Source organism: Bacillus rossius, chromosome 1 (genome assembly GCF_032445375.1).
Source record: "Bacillus rossius redtenbacheri isolate Brsri chromosome 1, Brsri_v3, whole genome shotgun sequence".
Classification (NCBI taxonomy): Eukaryota; Metazoa; Arthropoda; class Insecta; order Phasmatodea; family Bacillidae; genus Bacillus; species Bacillus rossius.
The window spans coordinates 242,647,174-242,670,003 of NC_086330.1; the positions used below are offsets into that span (position 1 = coordinate 242,647,174).

Consider the following 22,830-nt stretch of genomic DNA (forward strand, 5'->3'; position numbering starts at 1 on the left):
CCGCACGCGCGACACTCCCGCCACAAACTGTTGCTGGACTCTCTCCACCCAAAGAACTCCTTGCCGAACTCTATCGCCAAAGAAACTCCCGCGGAGGCTAGCATCCCTGCTCAAGTAGTCTGTGCCGCCCTTCTAGAACTGACGAGAGCAGCTGGGGCGAGTCACGTCAAACCGCACCGACCCGACGCCCAAAGCATCAAGAATAGAGTCGCTCACTCACATCACGGTGAGTGAGCCAGCAGAATTCCCAAGGCCGCTCAGCAATAGATAACGGTGTTAAGGCAGGATTATGCGCGGGGAGCGGAGAGGGGAGGTGGTAATGACAACCCTTGTAATCCAGCCAGGCGCGCTTGGCATGCCTTACGTCAGCGGGCCGCACGTGACCGTGCAGAGCTGCCAGCCAGCTCCGAGCATGGCATTGTGGTCTGGTCTCTCGCGTTCGTAACAATATTTTAACGTACATATCTCATTACTTTTACTTAGTATAACATTAATACAATTTGCAGACATTAAACTATTGATAAAGGAGAGAACGTGGAGATAAGGCCAAGAGCCATGGAATTTGACATGTGGTTTCTCCAGGAGGGGTACATTTGCATCTCAAAGAGAAATTTTTTGAAATTCATCTTAGTTTTAGTTTTACTTAAATTTTTGCAGCTAATTCTGACCATGTTTTCCCAATGGTCTCCATGACAATGGCCCTTGCATTGTTGATGCTTCTTACATCTCAAGGCAACGGCTGCAGCATTATTGATGCTGCTTTCTTCGTCTCCAAGGCAATGGGTACCGCAATATTTATATCTCATTCGCTTTCGGATTGTAATCCAGTTTTTCTGTAGTATCATTATCTCTGCCATCATATGACACGGCATTGGTTAAATAAATGTCAATTTGAAAGTCCTGAAAAGCAAAATGGCATATTTTATATTTATTTCAGTTTATCTTAGTTTTAATGATTTTTGTTTCATGTTTTCATTTTCAAAATTAGATTCAGTTTCTTTTCTGTTGGAGGTGCGGCAGTGGCGTGTCCCAGAGGTGGGGCATGTATAGAGCCTACTGAGGAGTGCGGTGTTTTCTGCCTGTAGAATTCCTAAGCAAAGGGTGGGTACATTAGCTAGTTCATAATATGAGGTTTGGCTAAAAAATAAACACACCTGATTTTTTTAACAGACAAACAGAACGGGCCTCAAGGTCCAATGCTACACTACTGAGTCATTTGACATACCCTCACCATCCCACCATGCAGTCACCTGCCGACTCCTCAGCTGGGCCATGGCCTTCGTTTGTGTCAGACATGTATCCTCAGTTTGTCGAACAAGCAAAGGATTAATGCCCATTCTTTGTTGAAACAAATGTAAGGTGATGAATGTTTGTGTCAAGCACATAAGTTTTTGAGAGGTTTAAGCAGTTCAAAGGAAGACGTGAAGAGATTGAAGATGAACCACATCCAGGGCAACCCTCAACAGCAACAACGAACGAAAACACTGAAATAATTGGAGATTTGATCTGAAAAGACAGTCAGTTGAGCAATCGTGTGGTTGCTGAGATTGTAAGAATCCACAAAGAATCAGCATGGCTAATTTTACATGAACATTTACAAATATTTTGCCCAAGAACTTTATGCCTGAACAAAAAGACTCTCGAATGAACATTTGTGCTGTCACTCTGGAAAGGTTTATTCTATGCATGAAATTCCCGTGTTGGAACATCCACCCTACTCACCAGATCTTGCTCCATACGACTTTTTTCTGTTTACGAAAGTGAAATATGGACTGAAAGGAATAAGACTTGAGAGAGTTAAAGTCATGAACGAAAAAGACTGAGACCATGAACATGCTTTCGGAAGATAACTTTATAAACTGCTTTGAACAGTGGAAAATTTGCATGGAGCAGTGCAAGGCTCATGGAGGGGAGTATACTGAAGGGTATAATGTTAAAGTTGTGAAGTATATAGCCCTAATCTAGTTTTTATTTAGCCAAAAATGGAATAAACTGATGTGTATTTACAAGAAATACACATCACTATTTGATGTGTATTTAGAAGAATATTATTAAAGCATGATTTTAGTATAAAATGAGACACCAATTATAACAGCTTGCAATCTTTTAACTGCATGTGATTGTTCAGCACAGGCCCTAAGAAAAATTATAGTTTAGTCAGCATATGACATTATGCAATCACAATCAACAGCAGGTCATTTTCAATATTTGAGGTGTAATCAGATAGTTAACAATTTTAAAAATGTAATTGATTGAAAACTAAAATGTGCAGTGAAATTAAATTTTGTGTGGCTGTATTATACAATGTTATAATTTAAATGACAATGGCTGGAATTTAATAGGAATCTTCTCTATTAAATCTCTGATATTCTTACAAGACGCCTCTGATAATGGAAGTTGTGTGCTGCTCATTGAAACTAAATTTATGCAGCACTTTGTAGCATTGCAGAACCCTGCCCTCCCCATTTGCGGAGCATTCTTATGCCGTGATATTTGCCAGTAAGATAGTTTATCAGCTGATTATATGGTCCAAGGTCAAAAAGACTTGGTTTTTAATACTTGTATTATATAATTCTTAATATTCTTGTAAGTATTTTTGATATTTGGTTGGTTTATTCAGGAAAGTCATTTGATTATGTTTTTACTGTTTCAACTTTGTTTGCTAGGTTGTTATTTATATATATGAATTTTTATAGTACTTTATTCATTTTAAATATGGTTTTGATGCTGGTATTTTACATTTGGATTTATTTAAAATCTATAAGTATGTTTCTGGAACATTGTGTATTGTGCTGGTAAAAGTAATATTTTTAAACTTTTTTGTGCCAAGATGTTCTGGTGTGTGCGTTTTTGCATCAGCCTATTAGAAACGACAAGATTTTTTTGGTTTTATTTTTGGCAAGAAAAGCCTCAATGTGAGGGTTAGAAAATTTGTGTCTACTATGTCCATGAGAGCGCTGTGTTTTGACTGGTTGGTGAGGTTACACACCTGTCTCTTCCCTGCATGGTGGTTGCAGCTGCATACCTGATTGTTAATCATTACTGGGCATCAGTGAGAATAGGAGCATGAGTGGCAGCTTGCCAATTTAACAATATACAGTAGAACACCGATTTGACATTACCACATTTTATGTTTTCCCGTTATTTGCAATAGTTTATTTCAGGCCTGTTAAACACTAATTTAATGCAATGCAATAAATTACCGTTGATTACAACGTGCCTATAATCTGCTTCTCGCAATTTACGGTTTGTTTATGCTATACCTACATAAATTCGTTATTCTCGTGTTTGTCATGGACATCTTACTTATGAAGATATCACTACTGTGTGAAATACCAAATCAAAAATTCTGTTGGGAACACTAGCGCTGTAGTTAGTGAATTTTTCAAAGTGCTTTTTCATTAAAAACTGTACTGACAGGCTGCCAACACTGGTCTAATAAAGGCAGTCTTCTAGAAAATGTTAGCACGCGTCGCTGGCGTTACAGTTTATAGGAATTCCTACTGTTCATCAAAACTTATACATTCAGAATAACGTACTGTATACATTTCTGGTATTAAATCTTTGCTAAAGTCTGTTAAGAATAACGTGATTGGCAACAAATAACATTGTTAATACGGGGAAAACGGTTTTTTTCTGTGAGTAATTGACTGTGTTTTTATCTATAACTATTTTAACAAGATAACTGCATGTAAAAAATGGAAAACATTTTTGATTGACAAAAAACTGAACTTTTTATAGTGCGTGGACAAACACAAAGGTATTCGTGTTACACTCGCTGAGAGGTTAGGCATGCCAATTTCAACTCTGAACATAATTGTGAAAAATAGTGAAATGATTGAAGAAAATGTATCTCAGTGTGGTAGGTTTTCTAAGAAAATACATTCGTGCATTAAAATATGAGGAATTGAAGTACTTTCGAAGGAATGGTTTGTGGGTGCAAGGGCCTCGAATGTAGACAGTGTATGACAATATATAGCTACGCTGCTAGGAATTAATGAGTTTCGTGCATCCCATGGTTGGCTTGACCATTTCAAAAGATGACATAATCTTGTATATAAAGCAGTATGTGGAGAAAGTAAAAGTGTGGAAACAAGAGCAGTTGCACAAATGCATACATGGAGATGACCCCAAGGACATTTTTAATTGTACACAAACGTGTACTTGAAGAAATTAATATTTTCTTTTATAATTACTCATGAACTCTATTGCAGGATTTAATAACAGGGCGCCAGAGGTATTCATCATTTAACAACAAAATAATACTATCAATAATTATTTTTATTGCATTAAACATAGCATGAAAAACCTCGAGTCATGGAATCAACAAAACCAACAAATATTAAATAACTAAATGAGTCCAGTCTATGGGATGTCGTAGATAACCTGACTCTTAAACAAAATAAAATAAAAGTATTTAAGTTCCTGAAAGTGTTCACAAAGTAAAAAGTTTTGGGGTTTGCTCCGGCTTGCTCGAGCATTAAATTCCTAGCTTCTGGACCTCTGAACTTGTGTGTGAGTTAATTGTGGATTTTTAAATATTTTTGCCGATATTTGCCGAAAGTCAATAGTCACGTAATTTGATAATAATTCAAGGTTTATCCTAATACTGTTCAACTACGTCGACGGTAAAATTTACGTTAGCGTCCCAATACAAAGACGATGCAGACCATACCTTAACTCTGGACGATTAAGATCGTTCAGAAAATACGTCGTCACTCACGTAAATTGAATGCAATCTCTCTGCATTCAATATCAGGGCGTCGCTGACTATTGCCCTGTATGCAGACGTAATTTTCACAATAATAACGCCGAAATTAGCCTCGCCACGTATAAATATTCCCCGAGGGAATAAACTTCAACCCGCACTAATGGCGTCATTTTCCACTCTTTTTCTTCTCTCTTGCCTAAAATAAATTGTTACTTGAAATAGGCCAATCACGGCCGCGACACGTTAGCGTCCTTTTTAACTAGGCCAATAAAATGTCATTATTACACAAGCATAGACTCGTTGAAGCTGTTCCAAACGCCACGCGATTATTTATATCAGCAGTTGTCATGACGACGCAGCACGAGCTGCGCTGGCCGCCATGCAAGAAACAAAACAAAACACTGCCAAAAGTCCGGGAAGCGGTATTAACCTCAAACGTAAAACAATAACAAACAGTTTCAGTTAGTCTGATAATACCGTAGTATTACATAATGCAGATGAAATTGGCCTAATTTATTCTCTTCTCCCAGATAAAACACTGTGTTTAAAAGGGGAGCAATGTTATGGTGGTAAACTTAGTAAACAAAGACTCACAGTTTTGTTAATGAGCAATTCAGATGGCAGTGAGAAACTTCAACCATTGGTGATAGGGAAGGCACACAATCCCAGGTATTTTAAAAACATAAAAACTTTGCCAACAAAATACAGTAGAATCTCATTATAAAGTACATCAATAAAGCCTCAACTTTTATACTTAGTAATGAAAGTACTTTATTCTGAAAGTTACCTTTAAAACGTAGTATTTTTGAATTTTTAAAAATAAAGTAGTAGGGGATCAAATGTTAACATTAGCTTGGAAGCAAATATTTGTAAAACAACAAGAATTTAAAAAAAAAAAAAAAATACTGAACTTAATACAGTAGTAGCCTAAATTCTAGGCCTCCATATACAAAATTTATATATGTCGAACACAAAATGACAAATGGGTTAAACTATTTTGCAGATATGTACATTTGTTGGGATAGAATTCCCTCGTCATCTCCTAGGCGAAGTCTCTTGCGACCAGCAGATAAAGATGACTGATCATAGTTTAATCATTTTTTCGCTATCTTTTATTATTGTTGACAGTGTAGTGGGCACCAAACCAAACGACCGTGCCACAACTGCATTTTTCCTGCCTTTGTCAACTTCTTTTAAAATTTCCACCTTTTTTTTAAAAGTAAACTTATTACATTTATTTTTATTTTTTTGGCTATCCATCCTGATTAAAATATTCAATCAACAATATTGTTTGCCTCGCGCCACGTCAAACATAAACAAACCTCGCATCCATAGATAACGATAGCACCACACTAGTAGCACGCGTCGCGAGCATGGCTATGCCAGGTGACATTCCTATCTTCATGGCAACACAAATAAAGCGTGTCGGCCATGTTGTGACACCAAACAGTTCAAAACTTAACCTGCATAAATTAACATTGGATATAAGTTAAAATATAATTTTTATTTAACGTTTGTATCTGCGTTAATAAAAATTTTTAGAACGTACTCTACAAATAACCAAAAGCTGCACAGCTAAAAACTATTATCTTGAAGAGGGGCGAGACAGCAATCGATTGTTTAGATCGTCTCGTGCACTTAAGTGTGTGATCCATGGAGGAGGAAGAATGGCGCGTTATACTGTACTATGAGTCTATGAATCGTTGAGACATTGTTTGTTTACGTTTTATACTTGTTAACGATTCTTGAAATCGATAAAAATTAATCATAATGTATATTTATATTAAAGAACCCCGCAGCAAACACAATAACAATTATGTAAAATTTTTCCTGATAACTGGAAAATAATGGTCGTTGTAATGAAAGGTAGGATACGTTTTTTTATGTTAAAGTGAAATATTTTTACATTGTTTACATTGGTGTTTTGAGCGGGAATTTAAAATCATACGTTGAACTGAAAGATACATTATTCTGAAGTACGTTGTAATGGAATTTCACTGTACTTGGGAAATCAAAAGGCCTGGACGACGTCAAAAATCCTTGAACAGCATCTGTGTGCTCTGGATGCAGCAATGGGTGTTAAGGGATGAAAAATTTTGCTGTTTCTTGACCAGTGCCCAGCTCACCCTCAGGACTTGAATTTAAGGAATGTAAAGCTTGTTTTTTTCCCTGCCAAATGCACCAGTGAGCTTCAGCCTTTGGACTTGGACATTATACATGCCTTTAAGTTGAAGTACAGGTAAAGGACTGTCCAAAAAATTTTGGATCTCTTGGATGCTGGCAAAAATCCACAAGAAAAAAATCAATGTTCTGGATGCAGTGCATGAAATAGCCAATGCATGGAAACAAGTTACATCAACAAGAATTTCAAATTGTTTCAGAAAGACAGGTTTTCTAAGTTCAGGAACAGTGAATACAAATGAGGACAGTGAACCAGGTGGCAGCGTAGAGGAAAAAGATTGGAAGAAAATTCAGTCAAACAGTTTGTTCAGCGACTTTGTCAACATTGACAGTCATGTGCAAACTACAGAAGAACAATTTCTTGATGATACTGTCAGTTCACACATGAAGGAAAAGCAACCAGATGGAGATGATGGTGATGGTTATGAAGATGAAGATGAAGAAATCCCTATGCCTCACAAGCATGAAGCTCTCTAGAAGCAGCTTCTGTTTTGAGGAATTACTTTTCTGGGTTCAACTGTCCAGACAGTTTGTTTGACCAGTTGAATCATATAGACAAAAAAATAAAGGAACTGAGCAGCCAGCAATTAAAGCAAACCAAAATTTCATATTTTTCACGTAGTAAATTGTAAATTGGTTTTTTTACCATTACTAATTTGCTATTACTGAAATTAATTTTACCTCTTTTTCACAACCTGTATTGTAGTAATTGAAAACTGGTAATTTAACATTGTATGTAGTAGCGACTTAACCTAGTATGTATATACAGTGTAAACTCTTTATAACATCACTCAATTTAACGACAAACTCCTAAAAACGTTGAAATTGCTTGACTTTGGTAGGTTTACCTTGTTTTCTATAGAATAATAAACTCTATATAGCGTCACGCTCACTCTATTTAACGACAACAATACAGCATTATAAATCATGAAGCAGTACTTTCTAAGTTTCCGAAGTTAATAAGAACTGCAGCTGTGCACGTTATTTTGTTTGCTGTTTTGTTGCTGTATTATCTAGTACGTGTTTACTTCGACTGACGTACCGGAGATTCTAAGAAATTTTGTCTTTTGTTTTTGTATGATGAACTTGCACATGTTTACCTCGGTCACTAGACTTTTTTCAAGTTGTTACACGTTATCATTATCGCAGTTGCTTACAGACTTTCGAACTGTAAACATGGCGAGTAAAGGAAACTTTGTGTATTGACAAAAAAGTTTTATTAATATGCTCAATAGAGGCAGGAGAAAAGATCAGTGATGTTGGAAGACGCTTTGGATTTAGCCGTTCTACTGTGTCTACAATATGGAAAAACAAAAAACAAAATAACAGACTATATGCAATAAGTTTGTTATTTGTATGAATACTAATGTTCTTGTGTGAAATGTGCACTATATTAGTAAATACATATTATTATAGAATAGTAAAATGGTTTCTTTTATTTCTCTCCATTTAACGACCACTCTCTATAACACCGAAAAATGCTCAGTCCGTTAAGTGTCGTTATATAGAGTTTACACTGTATGTGTAGACAGACTGAATAAGCTTTTTTATTTTTATTTTAGAGAAACCTTGCTGTATTTTTTTTTTCTTTGAAAAATATAACTTTTGCTATAGTACACTTTCCTTATGTTTTGTGATATTTTTGGTAATATTCTTAACCTGTTAATGTGATGATATAAATTGCTAATTTAAGTATAAAAGTATGCACATGGACTGTTATGCTTACCCATACACTCTACAGAATGTAAATATGAGACTTAAGTATATAATTAATCTTTTTAGATATGCTTCAAACACTCATAATGAATAATTATTGGTATATAAGAGTACAATATGTTTAGGTCAAATAATATCACAGTTCTCTGTGCAAAAAAAAAAAATATTTTTCATACATTTCCTTTATTTTATATTTTCCTGCATTTTACAACATTTTCAGACACCCCCTTCAATAGTGTAAAAAAGGGGTTCTACTGTATGTAGTGTTGAGAAGAATTTCACTCCTGGCCTGGGCCGTGCTGAAGAACATTATATCAGACAGTTTTGTAATTAGAAGTTTTGACGACTGGCAGCAGTGTAGCCATTTTTGGTAAATTGGTGGCCACGCGGAGTAAACCATTTTGGCCATTTGCACTGTGCTTGGCAAGCGGTCGCAGGATTTTTGTTAAACTATGAGTAGATGTCATGCCAATGTAATGAACCAACTTGTTAAAACATTGTGCAGTGAGTTTTTTTTTATTGATGCAAAGGTTACCGTAAGAAAATGACAGCAATCTTCTGTGTTTGGTATAGATAAAAATAACCCAAAAAACTTTATTTGTGAATACTCCTTATTGCTAGCCAGAGGTCTGGATTATAAGTGTTCCCATATTACTTTTGTGATTACACCTATCCCTCACTTAGCACGACTAATTCGTTCCTAAAAATGCTCGTGTTATTCTAAATCACGTATTATTAAGCATTAGTTTCCAAAAATAAAAAGCTAATTTATTTAATGTGTTCTAAAATTGTGTAGGAAAATATTCTTTACGTAACATAAATGTGTTGAATAATACTCAACTATAAATATGTCACACCATTATTTATCTTTATATGCCTCCCATCGCACTTTGTATGACAAATACGACACCGTGTAATGGGAGATACGTGGTTATGTACTTTATCATCAGTCGGCTGGCTGACTTGCCCGCCTGGGTGTGACTTTCAACTCACGTCGCGTACCTTTACAAACCATCCTTTACTGAAAGTGAAACCGATGTTACTGTCCGGATAATTACATTTTAATTTTTCAAAAATTAAAGTGCTTATTTGCGTATCACCACCTGGTTCACAGCAATCCTGTCAGGCCAATGATTATTTTTTTCATTGCAACATTCATTTAAAAATATTTTCCTCATATGTTCATTTGTGTTCCTGTATCTAATGTCAAATATATTCCAGCTAGTACAACCAACAGCATCAGACTTATATAAACTTTTGGTAAGAGTCCTCATTTTTTACGATTGTGCGCACAGTTGACTTGCTTAAAACTAATGTGCTACCCACATTAGCGTGGCCTTCATGACAATCTTTGTGCCATAATAATTCTAGTTTTGTCTGAAATACTTGAACTCGATGCATTATGAGTGATCAAGCATGTACAGTTACCGGCAGCTGAATGGGCAGATGTTGCTTTTATTTGTGTGAATCCCCTGTAACTGGCTAAACTGAGTTCATGGCCAGGCGACAACGGTATGGCACGGCGGCATACGCGCGCACATAAAAACATTTGGTCCGTTAACACTCCTTAGCCGCAATATAACTTGCCATAGTTGATTTTTGTACAACAGCCGATAGCATAGACAGACCTGCGCATGCATCTCTTCACCCCCTTGTTTGGCTAACTGTATCCCACAACACATCCGTTGTTTACAGAAGTTGAAACAGACTTGATCAGTACAAAAGTACGCCAAACAATTAAAATTATTGTCATGCACCAAAAATATTTTGTTCAACTTTAATTAGAAAAACCAAAACTGTGACGTGAACATGAGTCAGAGCGCATAACTATTATAGTACACACCACGAGAAAGCGTGGGCCATCAAGTGTAGTTCACTCGGCATCGGATAGAGCGCGCGCAAAGCATGCAATCGGTGAGCTATCTGTATCAATATTCGACACGTGCGCGCTTTCTATACGGGAATCAACATAACCAAACACGAATGATGCCAACTAGCGCTGGCTACATTTTTATAAGCGGTACACATCAGCGACAAAAACAAAAAAGATAAAAGTTATAACATTTGAAAACATCTTTAAAAGAAAATTTAGACATCAGACAACTTCGTATTTCTGTGAAATAAATAAGTAAGCTATAACATCCGAATGAATATTAGATTTCAACTTTAAAATACATTGTTTTATACGGGAAAACTACCTGATACAAAGCGCTCGGAATCTAAAATATCATGCAACGTTTATGCGAGAAAATATTTTCCTCCAAATTTTGATGTCCTAAAAGAACAGTGCGACGATTATGCGCGTGTGACGATTATGCAATAAAACACGGTAATAGATTGTCTAAAGAATTCGCTATTTTATCTTCAAGTTCTTGAAAGTATGATGCATATGTTGAAGGTTGTGTTTGAGGAGGGATTTAGATGTTACAGAGTGTTAAAATTTTAGTTGGAGAGGTTTTAATTTTTACCCAGACAGCTTCAATTTCTGGGTGGTCAAATTTTTGTGTTGGCATATCACGAAAAGACTTGCTAGTTGATGCTGATTCTTGATCTGAAAGACTGGATATGCTATTGTTAAATTTGATCAACATGAAGTTTCCAGAAGAATGGACTGATAAGGCAGCCCATAGGCCATACACAGTGTTATAAATCCTTTCAAAGACTTCTGATGTGGAAATATGCGTATGTATTTTACTTAGATCTTAGTTTGACAACTTTCACTTGGGAAAAAGTTAATTAACTAGCAATATAATCCACTATTTATTTTTCCTGGATTGTGGGGTCAAAACGAGTTACAAATAGAGCTTTAGTTCTTTTAAAGACTGGTTTTGTAACAAACAATACTATAGAACATATAATGGTTATGGATATACAGCATAATCTAAAATACACTTCTCTTACTAAATAAACTTAATCATTCTGTTAAGCCATCCAACATACCCTTCTAACTAGCTATTTCTTTATTGTTAGTATTTTATCACATGCTGACTACCAATGTTTTATCTCAGTATCTTTATGTAACATGCCTGCTTGCAATGTGTTATTTTTGGCACTACAAATCTATCTGTGAAATTATTTCCAATGCTGGAGCTTCAAAACAGTTTCAAAGTGAAAGTAGAAGTAGGAGAACCCACGACATACCGGTGAGAGGAGGGGGCAGCAGGTCCTGCATGGGGGGCGGAGGCGGGGCAGGGGCCGTGGCTGCGTTCGACGTCCTCCGTTTCTTCTTGGTGGGGGGAGGAGGGTCCGGCATGGCAGCGATGGGTGGCTTGAACTCGGTGACCATGCCACCCAGCGGCATCCTTACACAAACCAAACATGCCTCACAACACAGAACACCATTTACCAGCATTTAGTAGCGATCATCACCAACATTTGGCTAGCCTTTCCCGTGAAGGCTAGTTTCATCTGCATTATGCCATTATGCATGCTGTTGTACAATGACTGCTCATATCCTAGCAACACAGCATTGCTTCATTATCACAGCTCTAACCTAAGGCAGTTGAAAAATATATTTTATAAATTCAAATTCTACTTGTTATTTTTTGTAATTCCAGGATATTTAGCACACAAATGAAGATATTCTGCCAGTCAATGTGTTGGCTACCAATGCCCTCGGCAGACACAAAGCACATGTTGGCCTGACCACCACGGCAGAGTCTTGGCATACAGCAGTGGGAACTGGGAACACATCAAAAAAGACCATGCCTAACCAGGATTCATTTATTTTTTTCAACAACTAACCTCATGTAAGTACTTGCAAATAAGAACCCCCTAGTTACTTTAAGCCATGACAAAAAAAAATTATTTCCAAAACAGGAATTTGTTATAACATACATTATGGTGTCAATTTTAAAATTTAATTTTGAAATCTATGATTTTAGCAGAAGAGCTGCATCCATGTGATACAAGCCAGACTGATGATGCTTGTTTGTGTTTGTTAGCATGGTTCTGGCATTGATTGTGAACAGTAATCATGACGGGAACATGACGCCAATAAAGAAGCATCCCATGTGCTCAGTATGCAGTTGCTCACTGCAGAAAATACAGACATGATGAAGATGACACTAGTGTGTATTTGAAAGACTAACCAAGAGACACCAGTGTGTACATTGTATAATGGCAAGGATTAAAAAGTGGTCCAGGTTAAATACAGAGCATGGTATGAACTAGAGTACCAGGCGCTCTCTAGCAGTACAACATATGCACTTTACTTTTAGGTATGTGTTTGGGGTTACAAAATGTGAACACTTGTTACTATTAAACCATTTGTATTATTCTGGTTTTCAGCCATTATTCCATTAGGCCTAATTCAAACATTTAGCAGCTACAGTTGTAGCATCATAGACCCTTACTAAATAATTTTATTAAAGGTTTATTATGTTTTTATAATCAGATTTAGAACTTGGTTATAATGCGTTATATGAAAATAACAGCTGATAAGGAATTAAGAAAGTATCATAGTTTTTATATGAACATACTTGACATCAGGATTGAAATAAAAAACCGGTTTAAAAAAAATAAAAAACTTTGTTTCTTTAGTTTAAACCAGGTATTTTTTTAGTTTTAAAACAGTTGTTTTAATTACAATAGTTATTTTGGATCTCACCACGTTCAAACTAAATATACCTGATTCAAACTGATTATTAATTTTAGAAACAATTCCTGACAGCAACTGAAATATACTTATATTTCATTTTAAGAACATCCAACTGTCCCATATGTAAAATTTATAAGGTCCATTTGTCCACTGAAGATTCTAAGACTGAATTTGCACAAATATATTGTAAAAATAATAATAAAAAAAGGTGAATTTTTTTAAAAATTGAATATATTTTGAAATTTATTGAAATGAAAAATAATTAAACAAATACTCATTATTTCACATTAATACAAACATGTGTATATATTTTTAATTATTTAATTTCATAATATATACAAGATTATTAATAATTAAAATTTAAAAAAATATATATAAAGTGAATGTTTATTCTCAATATTATTTTTAATTATTTATTAAATAATAACGTAAAAATTCTTTTTTAATTATACCAATATCAATCACTAAATTTCTAAAAGCGACTCGCATAGTTCCGCACATACCGCTAGAATTCGCTACCGGAGCAGCTACGTCAACTATAGAATCATTCAATTTGCAGAGCAAAAGGTTAAACTATAACATGAAACACTCTGATAATGAAAATTTAAAAAAAAAAAAACTAACTAAAACCTGGTTTGGACCTGATTATTTACAAGGAATTTTATTAAAATACTGTCTACCTTGTTAAAATTCATTAAAAAATTACTACTATATAGTTTCTGCACACATTAGATGGCTATAAATTATTAACTATTAAAGGATAGTTGTAATTACAAAGTTTTATTTTTTATTAACTATGAAAACTTATGGAAATTCATTTCCTAACAAATGTAATTTATTTAATATCACTTTAAGTAAGAGGATATAGACCTACCTAGTACGAAATAATCCAATGAACTGAGCTATGTATTTAATAATATTATAGCAATACGATAACCAAATAAAATGTATTCACTTATATTTGCTTAAAGCACATTTGGCTCATCTTATCAGCAGATACTACTGCATTACTTAAAAACATAATGGCACAAAATTACTCTTCAAAGCTAGGTAGGGCAGATGTAGTAACACTATCTTGTTAGGCTTTAACTTTATTAGTTGGTTGTATTTCTGTTTTATTTAATTAATTTTTATTTTGCTACAGATTTTGAAAAAAAAAAAATGTATCTTCTTTCATTATTATGCTCTTAAGGTTATTATTAGACTATACAGATTATATAATATATAAAAATTCCTGTTTTAAAATATAATATGAACATAGTAATGAGAAATCCCTTTGCATTGTGAGACAATAATTAATTATGTGCAAAAAATAACTTTTTTTATATAGTAAAGATTTTTTTTAACTGCTTTTACGCTGCTGCCGCCATTCATTGTTTATCTGCGAATAGGAATATATGTTTTCCATATACTAGAGACGACGTTCCTGAATTAACCCTGCATGGAAGGTTTCTTAATTCCTACTGGTTAGTGAAAAAATAAGTTTAAAGCTTTGAATTAAAATACCTACATATTCACGCAATCACAGACATTCATTGTTTATGTTTACCCGTGTGGGGTCTTTTTTTGGAGAACTTATGTCAATGTAGGGGTTGTAATAATGAAATTTGTTTAAATAATGACTCTATTGCAGTTGTAAGGAATTTTTAATGCTTATATTTCATGTTTGTTGTTTTATTAGAATAAATAATTGTATTATGAAATGTGTGTTTTGTTACATTGCATTAGAAGTACATATTATTTTGAGTCACTTTGTAATGAACAAGTCTAATGGGAGTCTAAAATTTGATTCAATTGTTAACATCATTCATATTCTGTGAGGAATACGAGCTGTGGACTGAAGTAGCTTACACATTAAATTTTGCAGTCTTCCCTGGGAATTCTTTGATTACAGCCGTTGTATATTCTGTGTTTGTTATGGCTGGTGTTTCATGTATCCAAGTTTATTCCTGGATCCTGAAGGCTTAATCATGATGGCATTATCCTGTTGACTTGATCCTGTGATACATGATGTTTGCTGTTTTAATTCAGTACCTACATCAAAAGATCCTGATGGCATGATCCTGTTGACCTAATCCTGTGGTACATTATGCTTGCTGTTTTAGTTCAGTACATCGAAAGATCCTGATGGCATGATCCTGTTGGCTTGACCTTGGCGGGAGTGGGCCTGACCCTGCGGGAAGGTGATTGTCGCTCGAGGTGTCGGAGCTGTTGTCGGCTCTAGTATCCCAGACAGGTTCACGGAATGGGTGCAAGTTTGCGAATACATAGCCTCTCCGCACCAAGTGGCAATCCTCTGCCTCCATATGGGCACCGCTGTTGGGGGCAAATTGTGGTGACTATGTTGGGATGGGTAGCCTCAACCTCTAGTCATAGCCTCGCCTTAACTAAAGAGGACAATGCCGGGTGTAACCCTGCCACAGTGCATCCTCAATTGCATGTATGGGACCAGAAATGGTGAATTGGCTGAATCTGCAGGCAACAGCAGATGCGTTTAAAACCTTTCTGGGGGGTTTGACTGCCGAGCCTCGGTGTCTTGCTCCCATTGGACCCCATAGTGAATGGATCAAGCCTATTGAAATGGTAATGACCGAGAATAGCGCCGGTGGTTCGGGGGCACCAGGGCTTAAAAAAGAGCTGTAAACTGCTCAACTAGGTGTGATACGCTCCCCTAGTCCAGTGGTCGGGGGAGGTACCGAGGTAACCCCGAGGCCCTCCAGCCCACGCACGGCTGGTTTTTCATGTCTAGCCAGGGCTTTCTGTGGTCGCCGCCGGATGAGTTCAGGCACGTCCGGGCCTTAACCGGCTGTAAACCTGTTGGGCCAGGGTACAGCAGGTCGGAGGGCAGTCCGAGGAGACGAGGACATCCAGTGGAGTGACTCTGAAGAGTGTCAGTCGGCTAGCTTCTTGGCGGTCTTATGCCGTATAGACACCAAGTTGGTTTTAGTACAGGAAGAATCCATGAAAGATTGGAGTCCCGTTGAGGTTTCCTCTAGACCCAGGATTCTAATTGGGTAGGACTCATACTTGGTAGTGGTGCTCCGATCGCTTGGAGCAGACTCCATTGGGTTCTATAACCCTATGTGGAGTCGACGTGGTGAGCGACAACATGGCTCTGGTTACTAGCCTGGACAGCTAGGAGAAGTTGGATAGTCCTTCACCGGACCACGGGTTCACTGGGTGATTGAGGGGTTCCAGTTTGATGTGGTAGAACGGGGTAGGTGCCAGCAATGCTGTTAACGTCTAAGAGCTTAGGACGCAGCCTGGATAGCTAAGTGAGGCAGGGGGGTGAAGGTGGTGGTTAAGATGAGATGGGTAGCCTCAGCCTCTGATTATAACTGGATATCTAACACCTCTCCTGTCTCACGTATACGGCATATCCGTATTCACGCCCGTGGGGGCCCCAGGATGGACAGAGCAGAAGCCTAAGGGGTCAATCCATGTGAAATCAACCAGTGCTCTGAACCTTACCATTTCAGATTTTGTTAATTTTTGGTACACTTGTATCCATGGAACAGTTGAAAAAAACAAAATTTTAAATTTTTTGTGCTAGTAGTTTTTGAGTAATAGCCATTCAAAAAAGTAAAAAATCATATTTTTTGTAATATTTGGAAACAGCAAAAATTTTATTACTTCAAAACTATTAGGCCTAGAGAGCTCAAACTTGTTTTATTCTCTTCAGTATTTAATGGGCTTTAACCTGATATATAAGAAGGCTGTCATCCTCCAACTTCCATTTTTTTCTTCAAAACAATTGAAAAAATATTTTTGAAAATCTCAAAATCACCCCTTTTAATTATTTTTTTTTCCGAAAAATACATGTTTTTTTTGTATACTAATAGGCTACCTCTATACCAAGTTTCATAATGGACCAACAATGGACTCATCTAAAAAAAAAATTTTTCTTAATTAATAGTGCTTAAGCCAAATTTGCTGATAAATGTCACCAAAGAGTGAGCATTTAATATTAGGTTTTTTAAATGCAAATAAAATCTAAGTTTTATTACTGAATAATCAGAATGTATACATTTTGTACTGCAGCCATCAAAATGTTTTATTAATATACAAACTGTAAGTTTTAATGTGTTTGTAAGAATAGCTATTTAATTTTTTTTTTTTTTTGCAAATGTTGCTTTTACTGTGAAAAAGATTCCCAACATAACCTGTACATTTCTGTGGCACTCTTGTTTATCCCAGTCAGTTGTAGGACTGTGAACTTAATGGTTGTCTACATATTTGTAATGTGTTGAATGTAAATTATTTGAGTGCATACTTCTTTCAAAGTGTCAAGACTGTTATTTATTTAGAGTGAACTATTATTAGCATTTGTTATAAAGCTAAATAATTATTTTTAATTCTTAAAAATGGCAAACAAACATCAAAAAAAATAACTGGTGTATTTATAATGTTAAATGTTGTAACCCATATAAGGAACAAAACCATCTGAAATTGGAGAAAAAATATCTCAGAAATGTGACCGATAGTGTGTGTTCTTTAAATACAGACATTAAAATGGGTATTAAAATATGTATAGTGAACTTAAAATATCAGAACAGATGGATGGTAATGTAGCTGGTAAGAGTCAAAAGGATGACATTGATGATGAATCATATACTGACTCAGGAGCATCGATACATTACTTAAATAAATCACTGGAACTTATTGGTGAAACTCTCATAAAAAGAAAAAAACTTGCTGTAGAAAATTACTCCACAAAAAAAAATAGAAAAAATAGTGACAAGCTTAGAAAACAAATTCATTTCTTCTAAGAAAGAAATTAAAGAAGGAATCAAAGAAGAAAAATGTGAGTCTGAAAATATTGAACAATTGAAAAAAAAAATTGCCCAAACAACTAAGCTAAGTGAAAAAATGACTATTTTATTCGTGTTACCCGAAAGTTGGACATGTAAAAAAATTGAAGAAGAGTTTGGTGTCACTAATTATATGGCTCGCGCTGTAACAAAAGCCTGGCAAAACATTAAGTGAAGATACTGCACAGCTTGTTAAAGATTTTTATCAAGAGGATGACATAAGTATAATTATGCCTGGTAAAAAAGATTGTGTTACAATCAGGAACAAAGGATTGAAAATTCAAGTGCAAAAGTGTTTAGTATTAGATAACTTAAATGAAATTTATCAAGCTTTTAAAGAAAAACATCAAACTCAACAAATTGGATTCTCAAAATTTTGTGAGTTAAGACCTAAAAATTGTATTTTAGCTGGTAAAAGTGGAACTCACGCAGTATGTGTGTGTACTGTGCATCAAAATGTCAAATTGATGATAGCTGGTTCAGGGATAAACAATTTTTATTTAGAAGGATCACCTCTTAAAACATATCACACTTTTCTAGCAAAAATTATGCGTAACCCTCCAGCCCCTCATTGTTACATGAATGAATGCATCAAGTGTCCAGGGACAGCATACCTGAAAGAAGCATTGGCTGAGATATTTAAAAACGAGGTAATTGATTAGGTAACATACAAGCAATGGGTGACAGTAGACAGATGTATGATGGAAACAGTTGTGAAAGAAATTAATGATTTCATAGACGATTTTACAGAAAGTCTCTTAAAACTGAAAACCCATTCATTTATTGCATTACAACAGAAAGATTGCTACTTAGAATGTAAGGAAAATCTGGTGGAAGGTGAGGTTATCGTTAACTGTGACTTTGCAGAAAATTATTCATTTGTATTGCAGGACAAAGTACAATCATATCACTGGACGAGCAGCCAAGCCACACTGTACCCATTTATTGTATATTATAAGTGGCAAGAAAAACTACGACATGCGGAGTATGTGTTCATTTCAGAGTGTTTGCAACACAATACAATAGCATTCTATGCTTTTCAAAGAAAAATTACACAAATACTGAAAGATACACTACCATTTGAACTAAGAAAAATCACTTACTTTTCTGATGGCAGTGCTGCGCAGTATAAAAATAGAAAGAATTTTTTAAACTTGTGCCTACACAAGAATGATTTTCAAGTAGAAGCAGAATGGCAGTTCTTCGCTACATCACACGGCAAGAGTGCCTGCGATGGATTAGGTGGCACAGTTAAAAGACTAGCTTCCAAAGCTAGTTTGCAAAGACCATACAATGACCAAATACTTACACCAAAGCAGCTTTTTGAGTTTGCCAATCACAATATTCCGGGTATAGACATTGAATACTGGACAGCTGATGATTACGATGCAGCTGAAAAGAAACTTTTACGGAGATTCAACAATTCAAAAGCAATTGAAGGTACTCACAAACTGCATACGTTTATACTGATTTCTGAAAATCGTCTTCTCACAAAGTCATTCTCATCAAGTGCACAAATAGTGACAGAAATTGTAACAAAAGTTGATTTTTGGTAAATATTTACTTGGGCGGTATTTCCGAAAAAAAATGTTAAAAATCCGAAAATACCTTTATTTTATGCTCTTCAACTTCCTCTTTTCATTAAAAGCGGCGGAGATAAGAAATTCCAAATACTTTAGGAGATATCGAATTTTTTAATTTTGCAATACAAGACCTGTGGAACCATTCGAGCGGCGCCATTTTTGTTATTTTGCCGTGTGTTCGTGAGACGTGAATACGTGAATCGTGAATGCGTAATTAATAAAATGGTTGATTAGGTCAGGTCAGTTACATTATTAATACTTTCAAACTAAGCCGACATTAAAAATTATTTTGTGAATTAATTTTAATGGCTGTTTAGTTTTAAAATATTTATAATGTAACTGACCTGACCAAACAAACCCGGACAAAGGGTGAACAGTAAACTAAAATGGTCGATTAGGTCAGGTCAGTTACATTATAAATACTTTCAAACTAAGGTGATATTAAAAATAATGTGAATTAATTTTAATTATTCCTTAGTTTTAAATTATTTATAATGTAACTGACCTTACCTAACAAACCCGTAACAAAGGATGTACAGTAACAACTCACGTAAATTTTTTTGTTACTTATTACTTGCGCAACAATATCAAAATAACAAATAAGACTTTAAAATTAGAAACGTTAAAAACTCACCTAAGTTGGAGGCGGTAATTAAACACCGTTTTAAACAATAATTGAACTAAATAATCACGTATTAGTTAATTTGAATTCTGGCCTATCACGAACAATCACGTGACATCATTATCCAATAAAAAAAAATACTCGTACGTAAACAAGAAACAATGGTCCACGCACGCCACAGGAATGCGCTGGTTTTGTGCTGAAATTTAAAAATTCTATATCTCCTAAAGTATTTGAAATTTCTAATCTCCGCCGCTTTTAATGAAAAGAGGAAGTTGAAGAGCATTATATAAAGGTATTTTCGGATTTTTAACATTTTTTTTCGGAAATACCACCCAAGTAAATATTTACCTAATTTTTTAACACCTACAGATTTACAGAAAATTGACTCTGGATATGTTACAGTAGTCTACGACAAATCATGGTGGCTTGCTTGTATTCTTCAAAAAAATGGTGAAAATGAATTTACAGTTCGCTTTTTACATCCTAAGGGGCCATCTCCTTCATTTTTTTACCCCAAACCAAATGACATACTAACAGTACCCAGTAATTCTATTCTAGGAGTAGTGAATCCTGTGATAGCAACCTGAAGAGTGTACACGTTAAGTAAAACTGAAATTATGTGTCAACACATGCTTTAGAAATTTTTTTAAGAAATCAAGATTGAGTAAAAGTGTAAAAAAAAAAAATTAAATAAACTTGCTATATTACTTTACTAACACAATTTATGACATTTACTTTCTAGTAATTATCACAACTTAACAATTATTTGCAAAATAATTCAAATACTCTTTCATCCTAAAAATTGGTAAGTAAACAGCATACTAGTGTATGAATATTTTGGATATAACTTAAAATCTTTTATGTTTTTTCTCCAGTTATGCATTTATTTTTAAGAAATATTGCAGTGGCTAATATTACAAACACATTAAAATTGTTTAGATATTAAATCAATAAGCAACATTTTTTCTTATTAGTTCAATAAGTACAGGGTGTCCACAAATGATTGGAGCAATTTCATGAGGTTGTTGTGGGTGCATTTATAAACATATCGGGATGAAACTTGGTGGTTATGTGCACAAACTCAACAAGTTTTATTGGGACTTTACAAGTGTTCGATATGTTGACCCTTTGCGATCCTGCACACATCAACCCTAAAATCAAGCTCTTCCCAAACATTATGAAGAATGTCCGTGTCAATGCGATCAAAAGCATTCCTGATGCAAGCTCTCATGTCCACTAAATCAACCGGTAAAGGAGGCACAAACACCAGATCTTCAGTGATTTAATTCATATTTAAAAAAATTAATATTAAATTCTCACTCTTGGGCAACAAAATTCAGTAAATTTTGGCTTAAGCACTATTAAGACATTTTTTTTTTTAGACGAGTCCATTGTTGGTCCATTATGAAACTTGGTATAGAGGTAGTCTATTAGTATACAAAAAAAAACATATATTTTTCAGGAAAAAAAATTAAAAGGGGTGTTGAGATTTTCAAAAATATTTTTTTAATTGTTTTGAAAAAAAATGGAAGGTGAAGGATGACAGCCTTGTTATTTATCAGGTTAAAGCCCATTAAATACTGAAGAGAATAAAATAAGTTTGAGCTCTCTAGACCTAATAGTTTTGAAGTTATATATTTTTTACTGTATCCAAATATTGCAAAAAATATTTTTTTTTATTTTTTGAATGGCTATTTCTCAAAAACTATTAGTCCGAAAAATTTAAAATGTTGTATTTATAAACTGTCCCATGGCTCCAACATGTGTACCAAAAATCATTCAAATCTAAAGGGGTAAGGTCCAAATTAATTTTTTTATTGGTTGATTTCACATGGAATGACCCTAAGAGAGCCGGGTTACCAAACAAAAACTAGGGGTCAAACCCTATGGAAACTGGAATGGAATGGCTTGATCCTGTGGTACATGATGCTTACTGTTTTAGTTCAGTACATCAAAGGTTCCCGATGGCATAATCCTGTTGGCTACATCCTGTGGTACACAATGCATTCTGTTATAGTTCAGTACATTGGTAGATCCTACATATAAAATAAAATTGCAAAAAATATAGAATTATGATTGTAGGCTGAAAAAAAAACCTCTTTATTCGACTTATGATTATATTTCATTATTATAAAACAATATTTTTTTAATGTAAAGGATCTTCGGACGTACTGAACTAAAACAGCAATGTACCACAGGATCAAGCCAACAGGATCATGCCATCAGGATCAAGCCTTCAGGATAACTTTCAATATATGAAACGGAAGAATTAGAGTATTTTTAATTCTCTATAGTTGGCTACAGGTATGCTAAACAAAAAGATAAACGGCTGCAGGTAAACAATGATTGGCGACGGCAGTGTGAAAACACAGGTATTGTAATATAAGCTTTAAACTGTTATTTTTCACAAATAAGAATGAATTAAAAAACAATGTTTTCAGGGTAAATTTAGGAACGTCTCTAGTACTTGAAAAACATACCTATCCGTTTTTTGTTTATATTTCATCTGATGCTGGTATATTAATGTAACATATAAACTATAATTTTTCACAAACTAGTATTATTAAGAAACCATCCCTTCAGGGTAAATTTATGGACGTGTG

General features: G+C 35.0%; 1 protein-coding gene across 2 annotated transcripts in view; it reads right to left on the reverse strand.

Annotated features, from left to right (window-relative positions):
- LOC134527424 (protein pygopus-like) overlaps positions 1–22,830 on the reverse strand; it is a 127,304-nt gene that overhangs the window by 98,477 nt on the left and 5,997 nt on the right. For both annotated transcript variants that reach the window (XM_063360097.1, XM_063360096.1), the window contains exon 3: positions 11,750–11,910. In XM_063360097.1, the coding sequence (XP_063216167.1) occupies positions 11,750–11,910 (161 nt within the window). The remainder of the gene's footprint in view (positions 1–11,749; positions 11,911–22,830) is intronic.